The sequence below is a fragment of the Cibotium barometz genome, chromosome 19, assembly GCF_041138505.1.
Source record: "Cibotium barometz isolate CiBa-2024 chromosome 19, ASM4113850v1, whole genome shotgun sequence".
NCBI lineage: Eukaryota > Viridiplantae > Streptophyta > Polypodiopsida > Cyatheales > Cibotiaceae > Cibotium > Cibotium barometz.
This window is the reverse complement of record NC_141064.1, coordinates 48,827,658-48,855,018: the sequence shown is the minus strand read 5'-3', so window position 1 is coordinate 48,855,018 and position 27,361 is coordinate 48,827,658. Positions and strand designations below refer to the sequence as shown.

Sequence of the window (27,361 nt, the reverse complement as noted above, 5' to 3'; positions counted from 1 at the left end):
GCGGGAGGTGGAGGGGCATCCCTAGCAGGCATACTTATGTCTATTCTCTTATATGCTAATGATATAATGCTTATTGCAAACTCATAAGAGGGATTACACAAGCAAATAGATGCCCTACATGACTTCTATTTACAGAGGGGCTTATTAGTAAGGTCATGGTCTATACTTTCCCTAGTGTGAGGAAACATATAGAGATCACCTACATGGTAGTTGGGTGGAGGTAGTACTTGGCCACGAGGATAGCACTTAGTCTTAAGACTGAGGTTAGCAAAGTAGCATGGATTTGAGATTAGACTATGTAGATTCTGTCATGCAGAGGAGTATAGTCTGAGGAGCATTATATTTGTTAATGCTCGATGTATTATGAGATCGGGGGGAGATTCCATTGCCTATTCAAAGAGGGGTTTGGGCCATTATCTTAGGTTATGGAGGATCTAGATCACAATTCTCAGACTCTTCCTATTAGAGATTCAATGACATAGAGAGTTACTATTTAGATATCCTCAACCTTGGCACACCCATATCAGTCTATTTGAAATTTAAATTGTCAAGGGTGCAACCAACTAGCGCACTCAAACTTGGTGGCACGTCCATGGTGGTCTCTTCCACTTGCTTTATTGGCGGGTTTAGTATGCACATGCACATCAAGGGTGCTACCACCATTTCTCTTCATGCCTTCTTAAACTTTGGGGTGACATGGACTTGTGGGTAGACAAAGGGCTTGCAGGTTTTCCTGCTATAAAACAATCTGCTATGGGTTTTTGTTAAAGGATTATCGGTGTCTATAGGTTACCTGAAATGATGTGTATGGTCGAACAACAAGACTTAAGATGATGTTGATATGTTTGGGATGACCTTGTTTACCAAAGTTATGGTAACCACTTCAGGGGAGATCAAGTGTTGTGGTTCTTTTTCCCTAGGCTAGCTGATGATGCAATCAGTGGGCCCACAATCCATCCACTTCTAAGGATGATTCTTTCTTTCATTGTATCTATGGGGGGTCATATAAAACTTGCACGATGTAGGTTTTAGACCCAATGAAAAACTCCACTTCAAAATAATCAATGACAATACCAAGATAATGGTCGATGATGTGGATGGTGTGAAGGGTGAATGGCCTAATGAGGTCCACATTTTTCAAGATAAAACATTATGGCTAGCCCCGGTGTCCACCAAGGCTGGCCACGCATCTAGATGGTCTTTATGGAGAAATTGTAGCTCAAGGCAAGCGGGGTCACTAGCATTTTTGTTTGGACTTTATATTTTGATTGCATGTACAGAGATCTGTATGCTTGGGGGTCTATGGTCTCTTTGGGTTTTATTTGTCGCTCGGGACTGAGCAACCACTAGGTGATGTGCCTTATAATAGTCAGCATCATGGACATGCACAAACCCCTTTTGCATATGATGGTGATGGTGAGGTGAGGTGATGATGAAATCGAACTCTAAAAGGATGAGCAACTATCAAGTGTGATGCACCTTGTGGTGCAAACAATGCTTGATAGTGGTCAATAAAGAAAACAATTTGGTACTACGAAGTAATGCATGTACTCCTTAATAACATATACCATGGCTAGTCACTCTCTCTCAGTGATTCTGTAGTTGCATCCACCATTATTAAAAATAATTTGCTAGCCTCAAATTAATGTAATCCTTTATAGCATATACCAAGGCTAATCCCTCTCTTAGTGGTAATGTAGTTGCATTCATTGTCATCGAGTTAAAGACTAAAAAAGGTCATAAGGAAGTCCAAGGAATTCTTTGTTATTCTCACATGGCTATGCTAATATCCAAGGAATTCTATGTTATTCTCACATGGCTATGCTAATATCCATCTAATAGCAAATGTTGAAGCGTCAATATGTACAAGGAAAATTAGATCCCAATTGGGGGATCTTAGGATGGGTGCGCTTATTAATATCTTCTTTAATATTTTTTATATACCATTAAGATTCATTTATCCATGTTAAGCCAAACTCAAAGGACTAAGGATTAAGCTAAGCTAGTGAGAGTACTTACTTGTTTAAGGAGATGACAATGGCTACTGAAGTACCTACCTTATGCTATAGCTTCCACCATTGTCACCCATGGTGGTGTTGTAGCTCTCCAAGGATAAACCCCTCACAGTAAGAAGTTATGCGGTATGAGATAATAGCTCGAAAGCTCTCACACACTCCCACACTCGCTCGTACCACACACACACACACACACACACACACACACACACACACTCAAGAGATAAGGTAGAGATGAGAAGCTAGTGCTCTTAATCTTATAAACGGGAAGCATCCATCATTCTCATGTATCTTTTATACAACTTACTAAGTGCCCAAGCACCCAGACTTGGGTGGCTGGCCTTAATCTAAATTGCAGATATGTGTTTCCTAGGCTAACTAATATATCTTTTATATAACTTACTAAGTGCCTAGGCACCCAGACTTGGGTGGCCGACCTTAATCTAAACTACACATATGTGTGTCCTAGGTTAATTAATGTGCATCCCTTTGATGCCAGCATTACACTTAACTCAGTCATCCCTTGATCACATCGTTATGAGTGCATTGGAGTAGAAAAATTAATAAATTTACATAAGTGCTAAAAAACTGCTTGAGCAACCAAAATTAAAAAGTGACCTAAATGAATAGATTTGTTGATACTCAGCACTGGTTAATAATTTTGGCTTTGTTAAAAATGTGTCAATGGAACCCATTGAAGCAGTCAGCTACATTTACTACCATTAAGTGGATAGTGTTTGCCTTGGTTGGACATTATTACAAAGCACCAAAAATTTTGACTTCTTAGAACTCGAGCACTTTGTCCATAACAAGCAATAAAAATATTTTTTTACTGGGCCCACTAGAGTTATCCATCCAATCACCAAAAATAAGGTTAACATCCCCTGCCTGATATAGGCCTATCCTCAAAGCTATGCAATGAAAAGCAAGGTGAAGAATTTGTTTCATGTGCTGATGTAAAGAAGCTGGAGACCAGAAGACGAAGTCTAGCCGTGTTATCATGAAACACTAATGTAGCCATATGTGCTGCATTTTAATAGTCAACTATTATTTTGTGAGAGTTGGACTTTGCTAACAAGGTTGGAGATATCAAGTGCAATGCTCGTGCATGGGTGAAAACAATAAAAGAGTGCCTAATGCAAGTGTTCGAGAAGTGCAAACACCTAAATGCTTCACATAAAAGAATAGCATGCTATGTAAGAAAAGCATGAAACAAGGTTATCCAAGCAATGGGTCATACCTTGGGCCAATGTTTCCACCACCAAATTCCCCCCATCAATTAGGTACCTAGATTACTTTCAATGTCTAAGCCTCTTTCCTAGGAGTGTGCATGGTGTGTGTGTGTGTGTGTGTGTGTGTGTAGAAGCTCTTTTTATTTTACCTTTTCTTTTCTTATTTTATCTTTTTAATTAAGTAACTAATTTATTCATTTATTTATAAAAGAATATGCATGTACGACTCAAAAGTAAGAATGTGCCTTTGGGCCAAAATTTTTTTAGGTGAATTTAGACTCTTATACTAATACCTAGGTTGGCAACTCTCTACATGCTTATGCAAGAACAAGACTATACCAAAGGTTGGAAAACCTATTGGTGACTCTATGCACAAAAAGTTTTTATGGCATTTTTTATTTATTATAAATGTGTTGTGTGAGAAAAAGACTATGCCTTAAGCCCAACAAAACTGACTGACGACTTCTTTTTATTCTTATGTCGACCATCTTTAAGCAGGACAACTCAGACTTAGGACATTAATACAAGAACTTTTGAGAGGATATTGTCTAGTGTAGATGTTTGAGCTCCAATGAATATCGGATCCTTCTAAAAGCTTTGTAAGGGATCCAAAACTCAATGTCAATCATAGTTTCAAAATCACAAAGCATGTAACTCGGTAAGAATCTCAGTTTGTAGAAATAGAAGGTTGTTTGGTTAGCATCTAGTCCTATGTTTAGATCCAACAATAGCTCGTCATATCCCCACTTAGTGCCTCCTTGTGGCATGTCCATCAATATAAACTTGACTATGGCACGAATAATGTATCTGGTATTTTCCTCGAGGAATAATATTTTTCGCATAAGCTCTCTCTCATCTTTTTTGGAAAGTAAAAGTGGAAGGATGGAACCTTAGAAAGTTAAAAACACATTGTGGTCTTTTTTCTAGATTCATAATGTGACCATCTCCTTGGGTATGGCATGAAACAAGGGTTCTCAATCTCTTAGGAGCAACTATATAGGCCCTTGAAAATTTTTCCCTATTTAAGTAGATTTATCTTCGTTCTAGTTTTATTCCTTGCCAATCCTTAGGCAGCTTGTCATGATAACTCCTTGGCACATTATATCCTTCTCTTCTCGCTCTAGGATGCTTATTTTTCCATTTTTCAAAGGAATATGATATGATATCATCAAGATCAGTACATGCACATTCAATAAATTAGCCAAGTGGGGATTCCTACATGCACATTCAATAAATTAGCCAAGTGGGGATTCCTCAACTAGGTATAGGTCCTTGATTTTCTACCTGCTTTGCTCCACATTCTCTTTCGTACTTCCTATTAGTTCACAGAGACTAGATAAGGCTTCTTTTGAGCAACTTCTTCTGCGGGCATGACTTCTCACAAAGTAGGATTAAAAGTGGAGACCTGCATATCAAAGCCTCATAATATAATAATTGAGGCCTAAGCCAAGTGTTTCCTTCTTTAATGAGCTCAAGATGTATTTGGCATGTCGTTAAAAATAACATATTATTCAAACAACTCTTGAATATTGTTTAGTTACACAAGAAAGAGATATACCTGGTTAAGTTAATATGTGGTGGTTCTAATAGACCTATGATTGTCATCTTCCATCCAAGACTCTAGTTCAAGAAAGTCATGGTCGAACCCCACAACCTTGTTTGGACCATTAACAATCACCTTCATATTCCCCACATCTCTTGGTTGACATGATTGCACTGCTTTACTTGGTGTTTTTCCTGGCATGGATAAGTTAACATGCTTTTCATGAGTTCTTTACCCTTTGTCTTCTCTTGTGAGCTACTTTCAATGAGATTCCTGTAAAGTTCTTGAAGTTCTGGCATGTCTTTTGCATCCACTATAGGACATTTGACTAAATCTGCATAGACAGCACTCCCGGTGTCATGTATCATTTTCTTTGAGTACTTTAGAACCTAAGAATACACTAAGAATATGCCAAAGGATGGAAATTTCCATTGTCCTATGTTTATAAGTGTCGGTATACATTTTTTACTTTCGCTCTACGCCAAATCTTTCCAACCACCATATGCTATCATGTACCCATTGTGAATTATTGCTATAGCTCACCTGGGACTACTAAAGTCAATGGTTGGGTCCTCATTCCAAAAAGTTAAGACATTGTAATAATCTTTGCCCACGCCCTAAAATTGAGTACCAGAGGGTGCATAGGAAACATGAGGTAGTCATGGGAGTTTTGCAACGTGTAGTCTCCCTAGAATGTAACAAACGCAAGGGTTGGTACTACATAGTGTGAAAGATTATGTGAAAGGAGCTACCTGGGTATATTTCAAAGATTGATTTGGAGAGTGGACATTGAGAGAGATTATCTGATTTTCAGCATCTTAATTGTAGTGAAAACAATTCTAGGGGGCCATTGGAGCTTCACTTGAAAAGTATTTGTCATACAATCCCCTATCCCATAGACTGAAAGGTCTTTCTCTCGTGAGTCTCTGTAAATATTGTCGTAAGTCAGAAATTTCCTTTATTGCTACAATACTCCTATCTTGCCAACGTTATCGATTCTCATCGTCGTAAGTCTCTTCCACTCTCTAATAGTAGTTATTGTTCAAGCTTTTGGGCTAGGTTATGAATTGCCCCTTCTGCTTTGTGATTAAGTGCCTGGCCTTCTTGTGTCAACGTTAGAGCTTCATGCAATTGGATGTCATTGTTTTGCTCACTGGGCTTGAGAATAAAATTCCTTCAGTTGGGTAAAGGATCTGTTCCATCTCGTAGACTTCCCATTGGGCAATGAGTACCCATTCCCTCCTTTTCTGAGCTAAGAAATCTTTCACATGCCTATCAGAATCCTTTGGAGGAATACTATTTTTGGTTGTTCCTATGTAGATTTTGAAATGGGAGAGTTCTTCGAGTGGCTGCTAAATGCCTTCTTGTAGGAATAAGTGAGTTTTTCTAGCCACTTCTTCTCCTCCTTATGCGTATCAGGGTCTTGTGGTTTATGTCTAAATTTACTTTCTAGTGCAGCCTCCAAGGAAGGTATACCCTCAGTGAACAACTTCGAATTCCCTAGAACTAGACGTTTCTAAAATTTTCAAATGGAAACATAGATTTAAGAACAGTTTTTAAATTTCCAAAGGATGATAACTTACTATATTGTGCTTTTAGGTACAAATAGTAGTCCCTAGCTTCAGATATTCCATAAGTATGCATCCAAAGCTAGGCTATTATAAATAAACTCCCCAGGGAACTAGTAATAACTAGACATGCTCTCTAGTGAAGGGCTCTTTATCATTAGGGAAATCCTAAGATTGCATAAGTACAGTGATCCATGCCCTAAAGTGAAGAACTACGGGATGAATGGTATTATTTAGACATGCTCTATGGTGAAGAGCTGTTCATCATCAGGAAAATCATGAGATTGCATAAGTACAATGATCCATGCCCTAAAGTGATGAACGAGAAATTCAAACACATTTAGGCTCCTGAAGTTCTGCATCCCCATGAAATATGGCCATGATAAAAGTGGGTACAGTTCATTTTCACAATCTTTTAGACATAAACTCTACATTTATGAGAAATCTATTTCCCCGTTGTCGTTTATTGACAACTCTAGCCACAGGTGCATGTGCCCGTGCATGTCATGCTGTGGAAGACGCGAAAAAATATTTGATGCCCTTTAGTGAAATATGCAAATGATATGCATGGGAAATGACCCGTGTGTGCACCTCCAATCTCAAGGATTTTGCCAGCTAAATTGCTTTCTTTGACATTCTTTAGTGCTTTCCTCAACATCTACCGAGCATTCCTTTTCTTGGGGGAGTCAAGGTTGTGACATGCTTATGCATGGAAGTGGACTTTTCCCATAGCTTCTTTAATGGAGTTGGGCGGCGGCATATCTGGCTTGAATGATTTGGCATTACTAAGCACTTGGGATAGAGGCCATTTGCATCAATAATTAGTGTGGTCGACGAAGAGGTCATGGGAGGTCTTGCTGATTTGAGGAGGATCTTGGTAATGGGTCAACCCCATGGGCCATGCTTACACCCACCCTAGTCCCCCATCCAAAAATATACCTTGATGGTTGTCGACAATGCCACTTATGCATGTGCTTGAGATTGTTGGTGCCTTTTCCTGCTAGATGTGTCTATTAAATGTGAGCCTGTGTATATTGTAGGTGTCGAACATAAAGTAGAAGCTCTTTCTGGTGAAAACTCCAACACACTACTTTCTTTGACTCTTATTTTTCTACTTTCTTTGGGATAGAAGATTGACTGTTGATGTGTAACTAGGCTAGCTGACAAGGCAATTTTTTGCAAACTTGGTTATCCATGATAATAGAAGAATTTAGGACAATTTATACAGCATACACTTAGTGTAGGAGTCTAAGCAATGGATCATACCATGCAAGAGTCCAACCAATGGGTCGTACCATGTGGCTCTAAGTGGATTGGGTTGGGTGTCTAATCCACACTCTTGCTTAAAGTATGGCAATATCCGCAGAAGGAAATGAAGCATTGAAGAGCTTGCATGGCTTAGGGGTGGAATTCTAGATTGCCGGACAATATCGACCTTGGGCATGTGGCTTTGTTTCGACCTCTTGGGCATCCCCATCCTACTTGATTAGCATGGTTGTAGGAAAGTTGTGTGCCTTCTTGAAGGGAGATGCAAAGCCCGGTTGAATGAATAACCTCTTTGTGTGAAGACCTATGTATGGATATATGCATCCAGAGACGTCATAGACTGTGATTTGATGTGCATTTTATTGGGACAAGATGGAGGGTTCTCATGTGAACATCTTCATGAAGTCCTTACATGTCATGCGTGGATGAAAGGCTAGTAGCCATTATGAGTGTGCAAATACCAAAATTGCCATTTACAGCTCGAAAGAGAGATGGTATTACCACTCCGTTAGTTATATACCATAAGGCGCTGTCATCTTACTCACACGAACGAGCACTTCTTTTACAAGATGACACTGGGAACATATAAAGTAGAATTACCATGCGCTTAATGTCAAATGGGAAAAGTCTATGAACTTAGTGTATATAAATGCTTAAGAGTAGTAATAGAGACCAAAACATTTTTAAGTTTGGGCGAACTAGTGTGAAAACTAGTCACCTGTGTATAAGTCATTTTTTACACTAAGTAATACACTAAGGAATACACTATCATTCCTTTGTAATGTTTTACACTAAGTAATACACAATCATTCCTTTGTAATGTTTCACTTATGAGCTCTCCTTCTTTCCTCTTCTTACTTTTAGGCTTTTGAATTCATGCTTGCTAGATGGATTGCTAGATGGATACATGCTTGAATAGGTTTCATTGTAGGCTTCCCTCTTCGATGCTCTTCTTTCCGTGCTTTTGGTGAGAGAGAACCATTAAGAAGGACCATCTCTTCTTACCTCCATCTAGGCATTGAGAGCTCTACCTTTACCCCTTTGGCAAGGAGCATTCCAATGTAACAACGAAGTGAGGACATGAGACGATGAACATGAACTAGTGTACCCACATTGAGAAGTTACAGATTGCGGCTCTATGACAAAACCCAACGACACATGCTTTTGCAATGACACTAATAGGAGCTATGAGAAAAGCCAAGCATCAAGAGTTTGTGATACAAGGCCTCTAGTGAGTTACTCTACACTACGTCATTGAGGGTATATCGATTTTATTTTCACTTTCTTTTTCTGTTAGGCTATTTTCACCATTGCTATTGTGGCTATTTGGATAACTCCACAACTCAAGGAATGGAACACGTCCCTTATTTGTTACCTAGTTGATGGCATAGATGGCCCACTACTGTCAACAAATGTGGGGTTGAGACTGGGAGCTTACAATGAGGTTGTCCAGCACTGAAAGAACGGGTGGTTGACCTCAAGGGATGTCGCCTTGTATCTTGGGCTGAACATCACTATCATAAACAAAGCACTCATTTAAATGGAAGATTTAGCACAAATCTTATGATCATAGCTCATGTGCTAAATCTTATGATCAAGAAGAGACTTGTACCACCTCTCCACCATTCTCTGTTTCTGATTCCTATTCCTCTCCGACGTACTCCATGTTTGATTCTCTCTTCTTGTTTCCACTCATGCATCAAAAAAATAAAAGAGGAGGTGGTTTCTCAAACGATCAGCATTGGTTAACATGTTGATAGCATCCTTGATGAGCTATTAGATTCTAAGTTTTAGTACCATAGTCTTCTGTCATTCCACCAAGTCTTCCAAATGTAATGACTAAACAACAAAGCCTTATATCTTCAACGTGTTAAATCATTGACTACAAGCCTCCATAAACATAACCGCATTCCACTAAGTCTTCCAAATAAAATATGACTACACAATAAAGCCTTATATCTTCAACATGTGAAATCATTGACTAGGCTAATCAAATCGAGCCTCCATAAACATAACACTCTTAAATCTATGTATCTCCCTCGTGAGAAACCACAAGCACAACTGCCACAATCTTTATCTATAAGACTCCTCCCATTGTATATAGACATCTGACGCCATTAACAGATTGCAATGGTGTTTCATTCCACCATTGTTAGAAGGAGATGTGATAAAAGAGCCTTACTGCACAGACAACCAGACTGGAGTACCACACCAGAAACCTCGTCTGTCACATCGATAAATTCAACACTGGATGGATATGAATAATGCAACTCACAATAATAACACCATAAATATTTGCCTCAATTGAGTCTTCCTTGAACTAATACCACTTGCTGGTACTCTATCTTCCTTGTTTGTAGTAGCCCTTTTTAATAACACTGAACCGCTCACACCGATTTCAAGAGCATACTAAACATACATACACTAAAGCCGTGTCATGATTTCCCAATATTCACACACCATGCGCAGAAAAGATATGCTAATGTGCTGCCACAAGCTTAACAGGGCAACATGCCTTCCTGCATAAAATGAGTAACCACTTAAAGTTGAAGAATCCCTGAGAAGCTACACTATGAAATGGTTTAGCCTTAGGCGGCAACAGGCTCCGGCTGTGGTAGTGGCTTAAGGGCTTTGAGAGGATTTGAGATGACAGCATCAATCAAGCCATACTCCTTGGCCTCCTTTGCACTCATGAAAAAATCTCGATCTGTGTCTTGCACAATTTTGTCTAGTGACTGCCCAGTGTGGTACGACAGGTAACCATTCAAGTTGGCCTTGTGGTGTAAGATCTCATTGGCCTATGCAGCATCCAGGCAAATAAAAAAAGCCAAAGTTCAGTTGGTAAGCCAAACTGCAGTTCACAAGCTCAATTTCTTCAACTTTTTATGTAACAGAGAAATGGACCTGAATCTCAATGTCAGTCTGCTGGCCTTGTGCACCACCAAGAGGCTGATGGATCATTATGCGTGAATTTGGAAGGCTGTATCTCTTGCCTGTCCCAAGCAGAGAAGTACACATACACTTAACACAAGCTCCAAATCATTCCATATTCCACACCTGCATGCACATAGACAGACACCTACACCTCGACACGCATGTGAACATGCGCACACTATCACACCAACAAGAAAATACTCATTTACTACATACCCTTGGTTCCTCCGCTCAGCAAAAAGGCACCCATACTGGAAACCACCAACAAAAATGATCATCATAAAAGCTTACAAAACACAGATTATGAAAATCTCATGGAACATGTGCAACAAGATGGACAAAATACACTCTTGAGATTCAAAACTTTCGCCAGCCATGTGCCTCTCCCCTACCTAGCTGCCAGTCCAACACACACTGTACTGACATCCGGTCTAATGTGCCGCATTGTGTCAAAAATTGCCATCCCTGCATATGAAATGAGTTTGATTACATCATTGAGTGCTTTGTACAAATCAAAAAATTCCTTTCTTTAGGAGCTAGTAAATCTCAAACAAGAGTGACCAGCAAAAACCTACCAGCAGTAACGGAGCCACCAGGCGAGTTCACATACATGATGATGTCCTGCAACCAGCCAAAAAGCTGACCTCTAAGCTAGACCACAAAGATGATAGCGAAGCTCCAACACCAAAGATCCAAAGGATTTTTGCTATTTGAGCTAGTAGGCAAACAAACATCATAACGTAGAGATATTCAATAGAATGCCCACGCACCCACGCGCCCTCCATAAAAACCCATCCCTCCTCCCCACTCCCTACCCTTCCACCTCCTCTCGATATCAAGGCAGTAATCAAAACAAGTCGAGGAAAACAAACAGAGGGAGTCTTGAATTTGGGTAGTGTAACAGCATCGGAAAAAAGCGTGGCTCACTGAAAAAAGCATGGCTCCTCAGTGAGCCACGTGGCTGATTATTGTTGGCTCAAAAAAGCAATTAAAAGAATCGAAAAACGCCTCTACTTTAGCCACCCCTGCTTTTTCTGTTGTTCTTAACACTTTCTCTGTATATCGAAGGAGTGCCTGCAAGCAAGGTGATGCATGTGAGTATTCGCATGGAGTGTTTGAATGCTGGCTACATCCTGCTCAATATCGAACCATCATGACAATAATAAATAACATGGGTACCTGCCGTGATCTAGTCTACCTGCTGTTAGCAATGGTTGGCTTAGTCTAAATTCTCTGTGCTAGTCCAGGGTTTAGTGCTTTGTTGGAGCTTTGTGGAAGTAAATAATGGCTGATGAGAGGCCTGGGGATGCGGGCTTGGAGCTGCTTAGAATGAAGATGGAGGCGATGAAATGGGTGACAAAGGCGAAGGATGCTTAGGTAGCAGCCATGCAAACTGAGGGAGGGCGACTGAAGGCTGAGCTGGTGAAGGTGAAGCCTTGTCTGGAGGTTTGTCTCGATTCCCTTGCTGAACATCTTTGAAAAGACAGCAATGATTCATGGTTTACCTGCATAGAGTTGCGAGCAAGATTTGACAGAGAAAAATGTGCTTATTGCAACCATATTGTAAGGCAATGTCCTGGGAGAAGGGATGGCTTGTCAGTTGTGTGCGCAAAAAAGAAAACTCTTCTCGTGCAGCCGCACTCGCAAGAGAATTAGTAGGAGAGGATGAGGGAGACATGGGGGCTGGCATATGTGAGTACAAGTGTGCAAGAGCTGCTTTGCTAGCCATTCTCAAGGTGATCCCATGTGCTATTTGCCACAATGAACAGTGCTGCTCCAGGTCACGAACATTCTATGTTGCTACAATTTGCACAGCCAGGCAACCTTATCTCTCAGCGGCACCCACCTAACAGGCCTCCCAGCTACTACTCCCATAGAGCAAACATCTGGCCAGCATATGTCTCTGACATCCTTCTCCTTGTTTGTGTAGTAGTTAGGGTTAGTAGAGCCAATAGCTATGGAGGCTTAAACAGATCCATGGTGGTGTGTGTAGTAGAGAGAGAGAGAGAGAGAGAGAGAGAGAGAGGGAGAGAGATGTAACAAACTCAAAGACAGAGGCACAGTGATAGAGACTTTGATTGATGTTAACAAACCCCCCTTTGGAGCGAAGGTGGTGAGACCCTTACACAAGAAAAGATACTACTGTAATAAACCGAAAGCGTAAACCAAGAGTGTATGCACTTAAACATTGTAATAAACCATTGAATTCAACATAAGCATGGAAACATCATTTCACAAAAACGCAGCAAATGAAGCTCGCACATGGAAATACACCATGCGATCCAACCCAATCCTGAGACATTCCGACTATTGTTAGGCAATCTCACGAGTCCATGCCAGTCAGCCCTAGCATCCCATACCACCAATGCCTGCTCACAAGGGCCCTTGGCAAAACTACCCGTGATCCACCATGTTCATGGCAAGAGTAAGCCTCTTGGTCCAAGTCCAAACCTCAATAATAAGCCAAGACTCACTTATATAGTACTTGTTGCTACTGTAAATAACAATCCAATCATAAATAGCCAATAACCTTGGATTTATTAAATCTAAATCTTAGCCACCTGAATCGGCCTGCATTGGTCCCTAACCCAAAGAGATAGTGCTAGGTACACAACAAAAACGTCTCTCTACATTTTTGACCTGTGAAAATACCGCTCTAGTTTCTCCAATATGTGATGGCCTTGTGCATGTCAGTGAGAAGTGAAACCATATGAGACCTGTGTACACGAAGGCGGTCCTTACATTCATGTTTGTGTCACCATTTGGCCTCCCAATTGGTCCACCCATGCTTTCTCATTGTGTATGTACATTGGACTGGCATCCATGGCAGTTGCATATGCCAAGGATTGATGCCACTCATGTGATATTGTGGACTTGGCTTTCCGTTGGGACCCAACTGTTCAACATTCTGATTAGGTCATTTTTTAAAGTGGATTGATGTATAAACATCTTATGGTTCGCATCTAACCTAAAAATACACAAATATACAAAATATAGGTGCTTGCATGCACAATATGATCTACCAGTCCCAACCCTAATTTGAAAATCCAGACAAATGAAAGTGTTTGTAAATGATTTGAAAATTTCATTCATCCCACCCTAATGACTAAACGCTTGAAGACAATAGTTGTTTTCCAAATTGTTGAATCTATCCTCTTGACGTCATATCCGATATGCTACTTCTATCCCTTGAAGTGGTAATGCTTGTTTTGCTAATCATTCTTAATTTACGCATTCATCATTAGCATCTAATCATTTCTTAGTGAGGTTCTATGCTTAGTGGTCCATGAACATCTCGATTAGATCACTAAAGCTCTTGTTTTCTATGTGAATCAAGTTCAACATTCCAAATCTTCTATTGAGCCCTATCCCTTTGAGGGATGTGTGAAGGGAGTGAATTAGAGTTAGGGTTTCATGTGGGAGACATACACAGAGAAGAAGGGAGAGAGACATATGTGGGGATAAGTCAACTCAAGGTATGAATGTGTGACATGTATATTTGCACTAGTACACATAGTGCACTTAGTACATTAAAAGTACTAAGTGTACTATGTACTATACAACTTATGGGCCAGTACACACTATAAGGGTGGGCATAATGCCGTTACCCCAACAACCTCCCACTTAAAGGCAAAGTGCCCTTAAATGAAGGAAAAGAAAAAATCAGCATGTACATGATAATATACAAGGCCATATCAAGGCTGAAACTGGCCTCATTCAATGCCCATCAAGTGTCTGCAATGAGCAAACCGCTCTGGAGGCAAACTCATTGTCAATAGATCAGCTGGGTTGTCATCCGTATGAATCTTAACAAGCTGAATTTGCTTGTTCTCTATCACCTCTCTGATGAAGTGATACTTCACATCCACATGCTTCGTCTTTGCATGAAAGACAGGGTTCTTTGCCAACTGGATGGCACTCTGACTGTCACAATGCAACAATGGAATATCCCCTGTATAACCCAAATCAACCACTAACCGAGATAGCCATAATGCCTCCTTGCAAGCCTCTGTGACTGCAATATACTCAGCCTCTGTAGTAGATAAGGCAGTGCACTTCTGCATCCTGGATATCCATGACACAACACCTCCTATGAATGTAAACACATAACCGGTAGTAGACTTCCGGTTATCTGGATGACCGACATAATCCGAATCCGTGTAACCATGCACTAATGCATCCTATTTGCCAAAGCAAATGCACATATCCTGTCTGCCCTTGAGGTATCTCATGACACCTTTCACTGCTTCCCAATGCTTCTTGCCAGGGTTGGCCATGTATCTAGAAACCACTCCCACTGCAAATGCAATGTCCGTCCTGGTAGCAACCATGGCATACATGAGACTGCCACAAGCTGAAGTATACGGAATCTTGGCCATATCAGCCCTGCCACTATCTGACTGTGGGCTGTCCATAGCACTGAGTTTCACATATGGAGGCAAAGGAGTACTAGTCTTCTTCCCCCCATCCATATTGAACCTCTGCAAAACTTTGCCAATGTATTCCTTCTGAGACAAATACAACACATGCTGATTTCTGTCCCGAAGTATCCGCATACCCAAAATGTGATTTGCATCACCCAAATCCTTCATATCAAAGGTCTGATGCAGCCTCTTCTTCAAGGCATCCATCTCTTTACGAGATTTCCCGGCAATCAACATATCATCAACATACAAGATGAGGATCAATAGACTGCCATCCAAAGCTTTCTTGGTGTATAAGCAGTGATCTATGTCACTCCTCCTGAAATCCTGGGATTTCATGAATGTATCAAATTTATGATACCATTCCCTTGGTGCCTGTTTGAGCCCATAAAGACTCTTTTTCAGCTTGCATACAAGCTTCTCCTTTCCATTCACTGCATAACCCTCTGGCTGTTGCATATATATCTCCTCATGGAGATCACCGTGAAGAAAAGCAGTCTTCACATCCATCTGAATCAAATCCAGATCATCATGAGCAACCAAAGCTAATACAGCTCTAAGTGTGGTCATTTTGACCACTGGAGAGAAGATTTCATCAAAGTCCACACCATATTCCTGCTTGAAGCCCTTAGCCACTAACCTGGCTTTGTATCTTGGCTTTGCATCAGGTGCAACTTTGAGCCTGTAAACCCACTTGCATGGCAAAACCTTCTTGCCTGTAGGCAAATGCACCAACTGCCATGTTCCATTTTTGTGCAGAGAATCCATCTCTGACTTCATAGCACGCTCCCATAGAGCCTTGTCTGCCCTCTGTAAAGCCTCCTTATAACATGAGGGCTTCCCACAGACAGTGAGCGTCAAGAAGTCAACCCCTGGAACAAACCTGTCAGGGGCTCTGGAGGGTCTTGTGGACCTCCGTACCCAATGACAATCATTTGCAGGTTGCTGTCCAGCCTGCATATCACCTATTGGTGGCTCCTGTTCCATGCCATAAGGTTGAAAAATCATGCCCGGTATCTCTTCTAACTGTGGGATATCCATAGGGATATCATTTGCCATCTCTGGCTGTCCATTTGGACCATTTTCAGCACCATTTAAGGGCTGGTTTTGATGCTGTAATGGCTGATTTACAGCCCTTGGTTGTTGTCCATGATGTCCATCATCATCAAAGATGACTCTGCCAGGCTCCTGTTGCCTTGCAGGCTCCTTATACATGCATGTTTCATCAAAAATGACATCATTGCTGCGTATAATCTTTCTATTCACTGGATCCCAAAGTCTATACCCCATTTCACCTCTGTCACCATATCCTAGGAATATGCATTTGTGAGACTTAGGATCAAGTTTGGTGCGCATTTCCCTGCGTATGTGCACGTACGCAACGCAACCAAACACTCTCAAGTGCTTGTAGGACGGAGGCTTCCCTGTCCATACTTCCTCTGGCACTTTCCCACCAAGCCTCGTGTTAGGTGACCTGTTTATAAGATGAACGGCTGTCATAACAGCTTCAGCCCAAAAACCATGAGGTAACGCAGCATGTGACAACATAGAACGGACCTTCTCCTGAATGGTCCTGTTCATCCTCTCTGCTGTCCCGTTTTGTGGAGGATCATAAGGAGTAGAGAGCTCCCTCTTGATGCCTTTAGCATCACAAAAGTCCTGAAACTGTTTGGACATATATTCTCCACCATTGTCGGAACGCAAAGCCTTCAGTGTTTTGCCAGTTTGATTCTCAACATGAGCAACAAACTTCTCAAACACTGCGAATGTATCACTCTTCAAACGAAGAGGATAAACCCACACCTTGCGTGTGGCATCATCAATAAAAGACACACAATATTTTGCCCCTCCCAAAGAAAGCTAAGGCATCTCACATACATCTGTATGCACAAGCTCTAACTGAGCATCTTTCTGTCCAAGAGCTTTCTTGTGGGGACACTAGAGTTACCTACCATATATACAATGCTCACAAAACTGAAAACTTGAGAACTTTAGAGAAGGCAAGTAACCAAAACGAGACAATTGCTCCATTCCTTTGACACTCATGTGTCCCAACCGGCTATGCCACATAGAGATTTCTGGCAGCTCGGTTGCATTCACATTAACATGGTGACAAACACCAGCATGCATGAAGTAAAGAGTGTCCACCTTAGAGCCTCTGGCAAGAACCAGTGAGCCCTTACTAATCTTCCACTTTCCACGACCAAATGTGGTAACATAATCAGCATCATCAAGCTGTCCAGTAGAAAGCAGGTTCTTCTTGATCTCGGGCACATGCCTGACATCATGGAGCATAAGCTGTGAGCCATCTGAAAACACAAGCCTCACATCACCTCTGCCAAGAATCTTGCATGCATGGTTGTCACCCAAATAAACTACTCCTTCATTGCCAGCAGTATACCTGATAAACAAGTCTCTGCAACTTGTGACATGAAAGGAGGCACCTGAATCAATGATCCATGAGTGCATACCATGACCATCTCCTGCAAGTAGTGAATGGGCATCAAGTGAAGACGTGAATAGGACTTCATTCTCACTATCACCTGCATGTGACACATTGACTTCTTCAATCTTGACTCCACTTTTGCCCTTTGGCTTTGCATCTTTGGCTTCATCTTTGTCTTTGTCTTTTCCTTTGCCCTTTTCCTTTTGATCATTCTTCCATTTATAGCATTGCTTTTTGATATGTCCCTTCTTGCCACAATAATGGCATTCCAAGTCCTTTTTGGAGCGGGACTTGCTCCTTCCCCGTTCTTGGCTTTTACCCCTTTGCTAAGATCTCCCACGTGCATTCATTGCATTGGACTTTCCAACAGAGTTGTTCTCCCTGTTCATCTCCTCTTGAAGGAGAGCACCCTCAACATCTGCATATGACAGCCAAGCATTTGAATTGCTAGTGGCTGTCCTGAATGTGTTCCAACTCTCTGGCAAAGTGCATAAGAGAAAGGTGGCTTTGAACTCATCGTCCATTGCCAACTTTTGATTGATTACCTGGCTGACAAGACCATTAAACTCATCTAGATGGGCTGTCATAGACGCCCCTTCCTTCATTTGAAGACCTATGAGTTTCTTCAACCAATACACTTTGCTTGAGGCACTTTGCTGGACATACAAGTCCTGCAATCTTTGCCACATTCCCCAAGCTGTCTTCTCTTCACGAATGCTGAAAAGTAAAGAGTCTGACACAGACAACATGATAGTAGATCTTGCCAGCTCATCCATATCTTCCCATTCTTCAGCAGTAAGAGAAGCGGACATTACACCCCTTTCTTTGATGGGCTTGTGCTGCCAAATGTCATAATTATGTGAGCCTTCAAGCTTCTTGATGTGAAGCAATGAAGAGCTCTCACCTGTGGTTGCCATAGCAATATGCAACCTGTCACAGTCAATGCCTGACTCCCTGCAAGATGTGCAAACACTGCACCAAAAGCACACAAAGTGCTCACAGTTGTTCTCCCAAAGTTTATCTCCCACTGCGGAAGCACAAATGCAACTCTACTCCCACTGAATGTGATAAAATCACCAAAATCTGGTTGCTGCAGATTTAGGACAGCACTTAGATGTGCTCTATTCCCCTTCCAAAGTACTGTACAACAGCACTAAGTGCCCACCAATGATGTACCAAACCTGTACCGGCAAGTACAACAGCAATAAATGCTCTCCTGGCTGTCCAAATGAGTGAAAATCAGACTTTTACAGTCCCCACCACTGCATACAACAGTCCCAAACAGAAATTGGGCAAAAGCCCCTTGACTGCAAGTGGATTTCTGAGGATTCAAGGCATAAAAGTCTTGCCTGCTGCTTTGCCAAGCTCAACAAGCATAAAATCTTGAAAAGCCCCTTGATTCAAGATCAATTTCTGATCATACATGGTACATTAACGCACATGAAGGCATCCAGAGTCTTCGCAATGCTTCCCCCTGGCCACATATACATCCAATACATAAAAGCGCCTTGATTTACAGGCACATTGAGTGGTTGATAGGCATCAACACATTGCCCAAAGCATCAAATGCCAGTGCCTGCATGCAAATCAATTCAATCGGCACAAAAGCCCTTTGACTTGCACTCCAATTTCCTGCAATTTTGCCCCAAATGTGAGATTGCTCACATCATACAGCATGTATGAATGTTCAATGGCGCAATTACATCAAAAGCCCCAAATTTTGACATCCAATTTCCTGCAAATTGATCCTAAATGTGACCAATGTCACCCAATGTTGCCAATTTTGCTCAAAAATTGAGCAATTTGGACCTGTACCTTCTCAATTGATGATTGTACCTGCTAAATTGCAAATCCAAAAAAAAAAATTGAAGCAAATACCTCTAAAATCAGCTGATTTCTGTTGCACAAAAAGGGGGGGAGTCGTATTTGCTCTGATGAGGTGCTGCTATTGTGAATGCCCCTTTGCTAGATAGCCGTGTGAACTGGCTGATGCTGCTGCAGAAAAACTGTGCAGATGGAGGGCTCTTCAGGCGTGCTGCAGAAGTCTGACTCGACTCAGGTCAGCAACAAAGGGTTCACGAACAAAGCGGGGATGACACGCATAGCTCTACAGGTTGAAGACGGTGATTACAAACGGTCAGAGTCGGATTGCAGGAAGGTGCGCATGCCTACAGGCGAGAGCTTATCTCTCAAGCGCAGGTTGAGGCAAAGATGGAGGCGTTGTGTGAGTTTTTGCCGATGACGACGAGATGCGTAGATGTAGGCGAAGTCATTGTACTTCGCGTGCCAGGAGCCCGCGTAAGGCGAGTTGCGCTATCAAGGTCGGCGACGATGGAACGAAGCCTCTCCCGCACGGCGCCCAACTTCTCCAGCTGCGCGTGAAAACTCCTCAAGGCGGTCCTCAAGCTCCTCACGCTATCCCGGCTCGCTCACAGACTCTTCTCACGGCTGTTGACGCTGCGACTACTCCTCACGGCTGATAGTCGACGGCAGCGGTTGGCTGCCGTCGACGGCAGCGGTTGGCTGCACACTTGCGCCGCCATTGCATAGTTGCTGTCCAACGTAGTCGCTGCCCAACGCACACACAGACTGCGCCCAGCACACGCCTGCCCTACACGTTGACTCCTTGCGCTTCTTCTCCAGGCTCTGCCAAAAAAACTGCAACGCCTTCCTTACACACACGTGACCTTCTCTGGACTGCAACGACCTGCTCTGATACCAGTTGAAGGGAGTGAATTAAAGTTACGGTTTCATGTGGGAGACATACTCAGAGAAGAAGGGAGAAAAAAATATGTGGGGATAAGTCAACTCAAGGTATGAGTGTGTGACTCCCCTATCACACATGTATATTTGCACTAGTACACATAGTGCACTTGGTACATTAAAAGTACTAAGTGTACTATGTACTATACAACTTATGGGCTAGTACACACTATAAGGGTGGGCAAAATGCCTTTACCTCAACAATGTGAGCCTCTGCAGATAACAAGCCGGAATTAAAAATCATAGGAACCATGTTGGGCTCTAAGTGGAGCACTCCCTACATGTTCTAACGCATTCCCTGTTATGGGAGAGGCCATGGGCAAGAAAGAAATATGTGTACATGTCCGGAAATGCCTGGAGGATCGGTGTTTCATTGGGTCTGGAACCTCATGTACTTTCCTGGAGCACGTCTATTTTGGTATAGTCTCGTGAACGGGGATTGTCCATACCAATGTTGCATTGCATAGCATCTTTATGTGCTTGCTTGCAATTGAATTTGCAATTTTTTTTTCATTCTTGCCTAACCAATGTGTAGTTCTAGGTAAGGGGATGCCCGCCCGTGAACTGTGCGTGTGAAACTGTCTACTGACATGGTTATGTGACATGTGACAAGTGCTAAGTATTGGTCACAAACCTAGCCTTAGGAACTAGCACTAATTTATAACTGAGTATGTAAAAACTTCATTAAGTTTTGGGCAACCAAAACTCACTTATAATTTATGACCAACCCTATGTTCGCACACACTGATGTCTCAAGGCGACGGACAAAACTCAATGCCTACCACCCAGACCTTATCCCCTTTGTTCAAAGGGAGCAACCAACCATGTGTCATCCCAGCTTGCTTGACACCCAAGGTAGACATCTCTACCTGACACCCAGGGTAGACATCTCATCATATCTCTCTTCCCTCTCTCTCTAGAAGTAGGCGCTCCTCTTCTCAAGACCTTTTGGCTGTATTTTCTGCACTTTCTCCTTTCCAACTCCATATCCAAGCTTCCTAGTGTATTTTCCAAGCTTCCAAGAGTGTTTCCAAGTGATGTTTATTCTCCCACACACTCCCAATGACTGAAATTCAACAAAACAGCTCTTATATTTGTTGTAATTTCTAGTCTTTTTGCTAAAAACCCTAATTTCAATCTTCCTTTCTCGAGTTGAACCATCGGGAAAGCTTTCCCAAGGTTCCCTTCATCCTCTTTACGACTTTTGTTGCAAAGGATCGCGATAGATTAAAGATTTCAACACTACAAACACTTCCATCGCGCAAACTTCCGCTGCCATCGACTCTACTTGGAATTGGTAAGCTTTGATGCTTAAATATGGAAGCAAGTAGTAGGAGGGAAGAGCAAGACTCCATGTTCACATACCTTGTGTAGTGTTCTCTTGTCCTACGTGCTCTCTTGCAGATCGTTGCTACCATGTGTTGGTGGAACAATAGAGAGCAGATGGTAGGGAACATGGGCACTTGAGAGAATAGTGTGAGTTGCAAATCTACACCGACAACCACATTGTTTACAATATTGTATTCATATGCATTGGTATGGAAATCTAATGCCCATGATACTATGTACGTGATTCTCCCAAGATCAATATACTTTATTTAAGGGAGGGACCGGCCGTTCCAGCTCATTGTGTGTCTCTTGTCAATTCAGCAAATTACTTCTTGTATTGAGCATATTGTCCATTAAATCTTGGTATATTTAAGTGTATTGATTAGCATTGTGTTCAACCAAGTTAAAATTTGTCTCCTGACAATGGAAACTCCCATCACGCGCATGTAGCCTCAATAATCATGGCACATGCATCCGAGGCATCACCAATGATGCACATGACAAGTGTGCTTGGTTCTTGACTTTTTTCTTATTTCCTTTACTTTCCAATTGAAAAGGAACAAGCAATGAAAAGAGACACCATAGTAAAAGCGCAAATATCTAACATTCATAAAGCATCTTGAAAATTAGCAAGTCAAACCATATATCATCACACACAAGTCAATTGGTGGTGAAAAGATATAATTAGTCAAATGATAATATCAAGGAGATATTGGCATCTATGGATCGTAATTTGAAAAGAATACTAACATCCACATCGTGTTTTTACTTAGAAGCATAGGTATAGTGAATGGAAAAGTGAAACAGAACTCTTGAATACGCCACATTAGCAAAGGAGATGCAAGCAAAGGAGTTGAGGGAAGAAAGAAGAAAGAAAGAAAGTTGTGATTAACGTCTTCAAAAGGCCAAAATGACCTATGAGACCAAAAGGTTACATCATATCCATGAGGTACATCATCCTGGGTACAAAATAGTAGTAAAGAAGGATAACAAAAAATCTAGAACTTTAAAATCTGATCTAGGTACATCAGCAGAGAGCTCTCATATCACCCTAATACATCCCTCATGGGCCGCTGCAACGTGAGCAAAAAAGACAAGCAAGAGAGCATGCATAAGCTCTCTTGCTATCTAAGTAGGGAAAGTGAGATAAAATGGAGCCGAGCCTTCTATAGAAATAAGGTTTACAAAAAAGACATCCGAAGTATTCAAATTTTGGGGGGACTACCATCGATCATCTTCCTATGCTTCCTCCAAGAAAATTGGTTCCTCGTCATTGCATGTGTTGGCAATGAGAGTAACTGGATGCATAATGAGAACCTCGCTGTGTTTGGCTAGGCAAAGGAACTACTGTTGTCACATAATGTATCCAACATCCATCCAGGCACCCATTTGGACTCCCAAATGGTTGTCCGTTCCTCATCTATTGCATCTTCCACAATAGCCTCATCTATGGGCTGATCTAAGGGCTGTAAATTGGGCTGAATCTCAGCCAAAGAGGGCTGATTTGCAGAAGTTAGGGGCTGAATTTCAGCACTGTGTTGAGCAAAAGAATGCTTCACATGTAGCTGTCCCGAATTGTACAAGCGAATTAATGCATCACAGAGATCCTATGAGCATACAACTTGCTGTTTTTTGCATGAAAGCATGGGCTGAAGTGAGCTCTCCATGAAAACCACATCTCTACCCACCAAAATCCACTTTGTAGTCGGATGGTAGAGTCTATACCCCTTGCTTTCCGGACTGTATCCCACAAAAATGCATTTTACCGACTTATCTCCAGCTTAGTGTGTTGGAATATATATCATCTCCAGAGGGTCTACATGTACCTTTTCATGCTTGTACTAATCATTTTTATGAGGCCCTGCATTAGCATATTTAGTAGACATTATTTAGGATTTTTCCAACATTTTATGAGCCTTTTTTAAGGCTATTTAGGCATATTTATGCTCCATGACTACTGTCGGCCCGCTACAACTAGCCGACCAGCTCATATGGGACATATATAAGGGATCACTCCCTTCTCATCAGTTCCCATCTCATTCTTGCATATCTACATTGGCTGTTGCAACAGTCTCTTATGCTTGTAAGCACCTACGGGCTTGCCTCGTGCTCATTTTCAGCAATAATGAATTGTTCACAACCTTCTACAATTTGTGCTTTAGCCTACAACCTGTGTTTGCTCTTTCTTTAATGGTATCAGACCCAAAAGCTGATCTATAGGCGGGAAATTGCTGTGTTTTTCTGATTGGAGCAGAGGCTTCATCAACTTTGCTGCGTTTTCTGCATCTGTACCTTGGGACTGCTGCGTTTTTTCTGTTGGAGGCTCAAGCTCTCTTCTAGGTGCTGAGGACAGGGTTCCTTAGAGATTTGCTTTCTCTATTTCTCTTTTCCCACCCTCCCTCCCTTTCTTCTTTCTCTCCTCTTGCCGTGCAAAGCTTGAGAGGAGGCTATTTGCTGTTTTTTTACAGCCCTCTTGATTTAGAGAAGGTTTCTTGTCAGAGAACATGGCTTCAAGAGATTTCTCTACTGCTGCTCCTTCTCGAGTTGATACTCCAGCACCTTCACTACTTGGATCCCCTGCTCCCGCTCCCCAGGTGGTTCCTCTTCCCAATCTTCCTTCTCTGAGTTTCTCTCATCCAAATCTTGCTCCCACCCCTACCCATGTACCATCCTACAATCCTCCCCAAGTTAGTGACTCCATGAAGCTTACAACAACAACCTATCATACTTGGTCTTTCTACAATAGTTATTGCTTGAAGGAGCCAGTGTGTGATGTCCATCTCCATGCCTCACTTGGTGGCCCCTGATTTGAGAAGCATATTGGATGCTCGGGCCCATCTTATCATCATCCATTGCATGACTCCGTCTATAAACGCACAATTTATCTCTACTCGGAGTAATGCTCATCAGATGTGGACGGATATCCAGACGAGGTATGGGTGAGTTTCGACACTGAAGATTGCTCACAACCAATGAGTCAGAGATGTGGAGAAGCTCCCAACCAATGAGTCGAATAACATGGTTGAGAAGATTGGAGAGTTCACCCGTATCAAGCTGCAGCTTGAGGAGTACGAGAGCACAATCAACAATCCTATCCATAAGCTTCTTGGTAAATTGCTTGCTTCCTTTGATTCTTTTAGGGATAATATTTACTTCTGTGATCCTCTTCCCCCTTTTTGAGGAAGTCGTGAGTTATCTCCATAACAAGTGCATGCTTCGCGGAAAAGGCAAGTTGAAGTCTACTTTTGTTGCCTCTGACAAGGGTAAAGGCAAAGGCGGAAAAGGAAACTCCAACAACAACAAAGGCAAACGCAAGGGTAAATAGGATTCAAAGGAGTCCCAAGGACAAAAGCAATGAATGTGATTAATGTGACAGGACAGGTCATATTGAGGCTCTCTGCTTTGCTCGTCGCAATAGCTCTCGAGCAGCCAAAGCCAAATATAAACCTCGGATGCTTCCAAACCATCTGACAAGGACAACACCAAAGACAAGGGCAAGGACAAAGTTTCAGAGGAGGGATTTGCCAAATTGCATACATGGCAGTCACAGATTCATCCACTTCTTCATAGGATTGACTCCTCGTGAGCACAGAGATGACTTCTCCAGAAGAGGTCAGGACAGACCTGAAGCTGTGGAATGGGTTGGTGATAGTGGTGCTTCTGCCCACATGACCAATCAAGCCCATATCTTGGAGGACTTTGATGATGAGGTCATTTAAGTGATCGACAAGAAGACTCTCTCAATCATTGCCAATGGAGTCCATGAACAAGATCACCAACTTTACATCCCGGATCCCTCACACTGACTCACATATTCATCACTTCTCTCCCCCTTGATGGCTTTGGTTTCTGAGGCAGATACTTGTCTGTGGCATTCTCACTTTGGTCATGTATCCATTGCTGCCTTACAGAAGTTCCATTCTCAGCAAGTTGTCAACGGACTACCTCAGCTCAGGTCTCTTTCACACATTTGCTCATCCTGCATGATGGGCAAGCATCATCAAGATGCATTTCCATAGGAGGCCGCTCTTCGAACAACCCGAAGACGAGAGCTTATACATGCAGATCTTGCTAGACCTAGGAGGTTGAGTCTCTTGGAGGGACTCGATAATTTCTTCTTCTTGTGTATGATTTCACCCACAAAGTCTAGGTATGTTTTCTGGCTCACAAGTCATATGCTTTTGCCATTTTTAGGACTTGGATTGCGATGGTTGAAAATCAATCACGGGGTACAATTTCATTTCTTCGGACTAATAATGGTGGCGAGTTTGTACCGTTTGATGACTTCCTTGAGTCGTAGGACATTCACCGACAAACCACATTTCCTTACACTCCTCAACAAAATGGAGTTATGGAGCGAAAGAATCGGACTGTAAAAGAGATGGCTCATTCTTTGTTGCATCATGCAGGTCCCCCTCTTGCTTTCTGGGGTGAAGCTGTGGCTACCTTAGTTTATCTCATTAACCGCTCTCTCACAAAAGCAGTTGAGGGGATGACTCCAGAGAAGGCTTTTACAAGACACAAGCCTTATGTTTCTCATCTGTCTGTTTTCGGTTGTGTTGCTTATGTGCATGTCCTAGATCAGAAGAGGACCACACTCGCACTGAAGTCAAAGAAGATAATCTTTGCAAGCTATAGATTGAAGATCCAAAGGGTACCGCTTCTGGGATTCGGAGGTTGATGACATCATCATTTCTGTTGATGCTCGATTTAATGAGAGCTTGTTTGGCATCGTCCTCTCCACCCAATGCATCTTCAGACTTTCTGGATGATTCATTCCCAGTCGATGTTAGTGATCTTATACCTCTTCCACATCCAGCTCCTCCTCCTGCTCCTACAACTCCGATAATAGCTGCTACTTTACAGCCACCAGTTCCTATTGCACCATCTTCTACAGCTCCCAGTCCCTCTACACGTCTTTCTTTGACTCCGGGATTATCCCCACCAGTGCTTACTTCATCACCTCTACCAACAACATCAGTTGTGTCTTCTACTGCAGCAGGATCTTCTTCTTCATGCTTTGAGAGGAAGACTGGCCTACCTCGATGGGTTCAGCAACTCTTTAAAGATTCTAGTCTCGCTGATGCACAGCTCCATAACTAGATCTCTACCACCATCCCTGGTTCTCATCGTTCATCTCGAGCTTCCACATCTCATCACACAGTGAATTATGCTCTCATGAGTTCCCTCCAAGAGATCAATGAGCCTGAGAGTCCAGAGATGTCCTCTATTGAGAGTCCAGAGATGTCCTCTATTGAGAGCAATCACACTTGGTCTTTGGTGCCATAGCCTTTACATCATCATGTGATTGGTTTGTGGAATCCACCAAGGATGTATCATCCTCCTTGGATAACTTGGCATTGGGATCCATGGGACAAGAGAGAGGTGTATAGTCTGACAACCCATAAAGTGAGAGCAGCTTCCTCACATACTTCTACTCAAAAATGAAGATACAATGATCTTTCTACCAAACCTCCAATCCTAGAAAATAATGAAGAAAGCCAAAGATCAGTCATCTCAAATGTCTCTGAAAGCTTGGACTGAACCTGTGTGACCAACTCAGTATCTGAGCCAAAAAGAATGAGGTCATCAACATACAAAACGATGACACAAATATCCCCATTAGAAAGAAACACGTACAGATTGTTGTCTGCATATGCCCTCTCAAAGCTAAGAGATAACAAGAAGGCATCTATCTTCTGATACCAAGCACGGGGTGCCTGTTTGAGACCATAAAGAGCCTTCTTCAAAAGATACACATGGGTGTCCTGTCCCTAAATCATAAAACAAGGAGGCTGCTCAACATAAACTTCCTCCTTTGAATCTCCATTCAAAAAAGCG

At 42.2% G+C, this 27,361-nt stretch overlaps 1 protein-coding gene and 1 long non-coding RNA gene across 2 annotated transcripts in view; both read right to left on the bottom strand.

Annotated features, from left to right (window-relative positions):
* Positions 1-9,878: 9,878 nt before the first annotated feature.
* CLPP5 (nuclear encoded CLP protease 5) overlaps positions 9,879-27,361 on the bottom strand; it is a 43,149-nt gene continuing 25,666 nt past the window's right edge. Inside the window, exons 5-9 of the mRNA XM_086813916.1 lie at positions 11,134-11,179; positions 10,951-11,023; positions 10,775-10,809; positions 10,529-10,617; positions 9,879-10,422 (exon numbers count right to left, since the gene is read on the bottom strand). Coding sequence (XP_086670042.1) covers positions 10,213-10,422; positions 10,529-10,617; positions 10,775-10,809; positions 10,951-11,023; positions 11,134-11,179 — 453 coding nt within the window. The 3' untranslated portion in view covers positions 9,879-10,212. The remainder of the gene's footprint in view (positions 10,423-10,528; positions 10,618-10,774; positions 10,810-10,950; positions 11,024-11,133; positions 11,180-27,361) is intronic.
* LOC147628699 (uncharacterized) lies at positions 11,537-11,870 on the bottom strand. Its single transcript, XR_015268164.1, has 2 exons — positions 11,757-11,870; positions 11,537-11,632 (listed from the first exon to the last, which is right to left on the bottom strand). It is a non-coding gene; the product is annotated as an uncharacterized LOC147628699 (long non-coding RNA).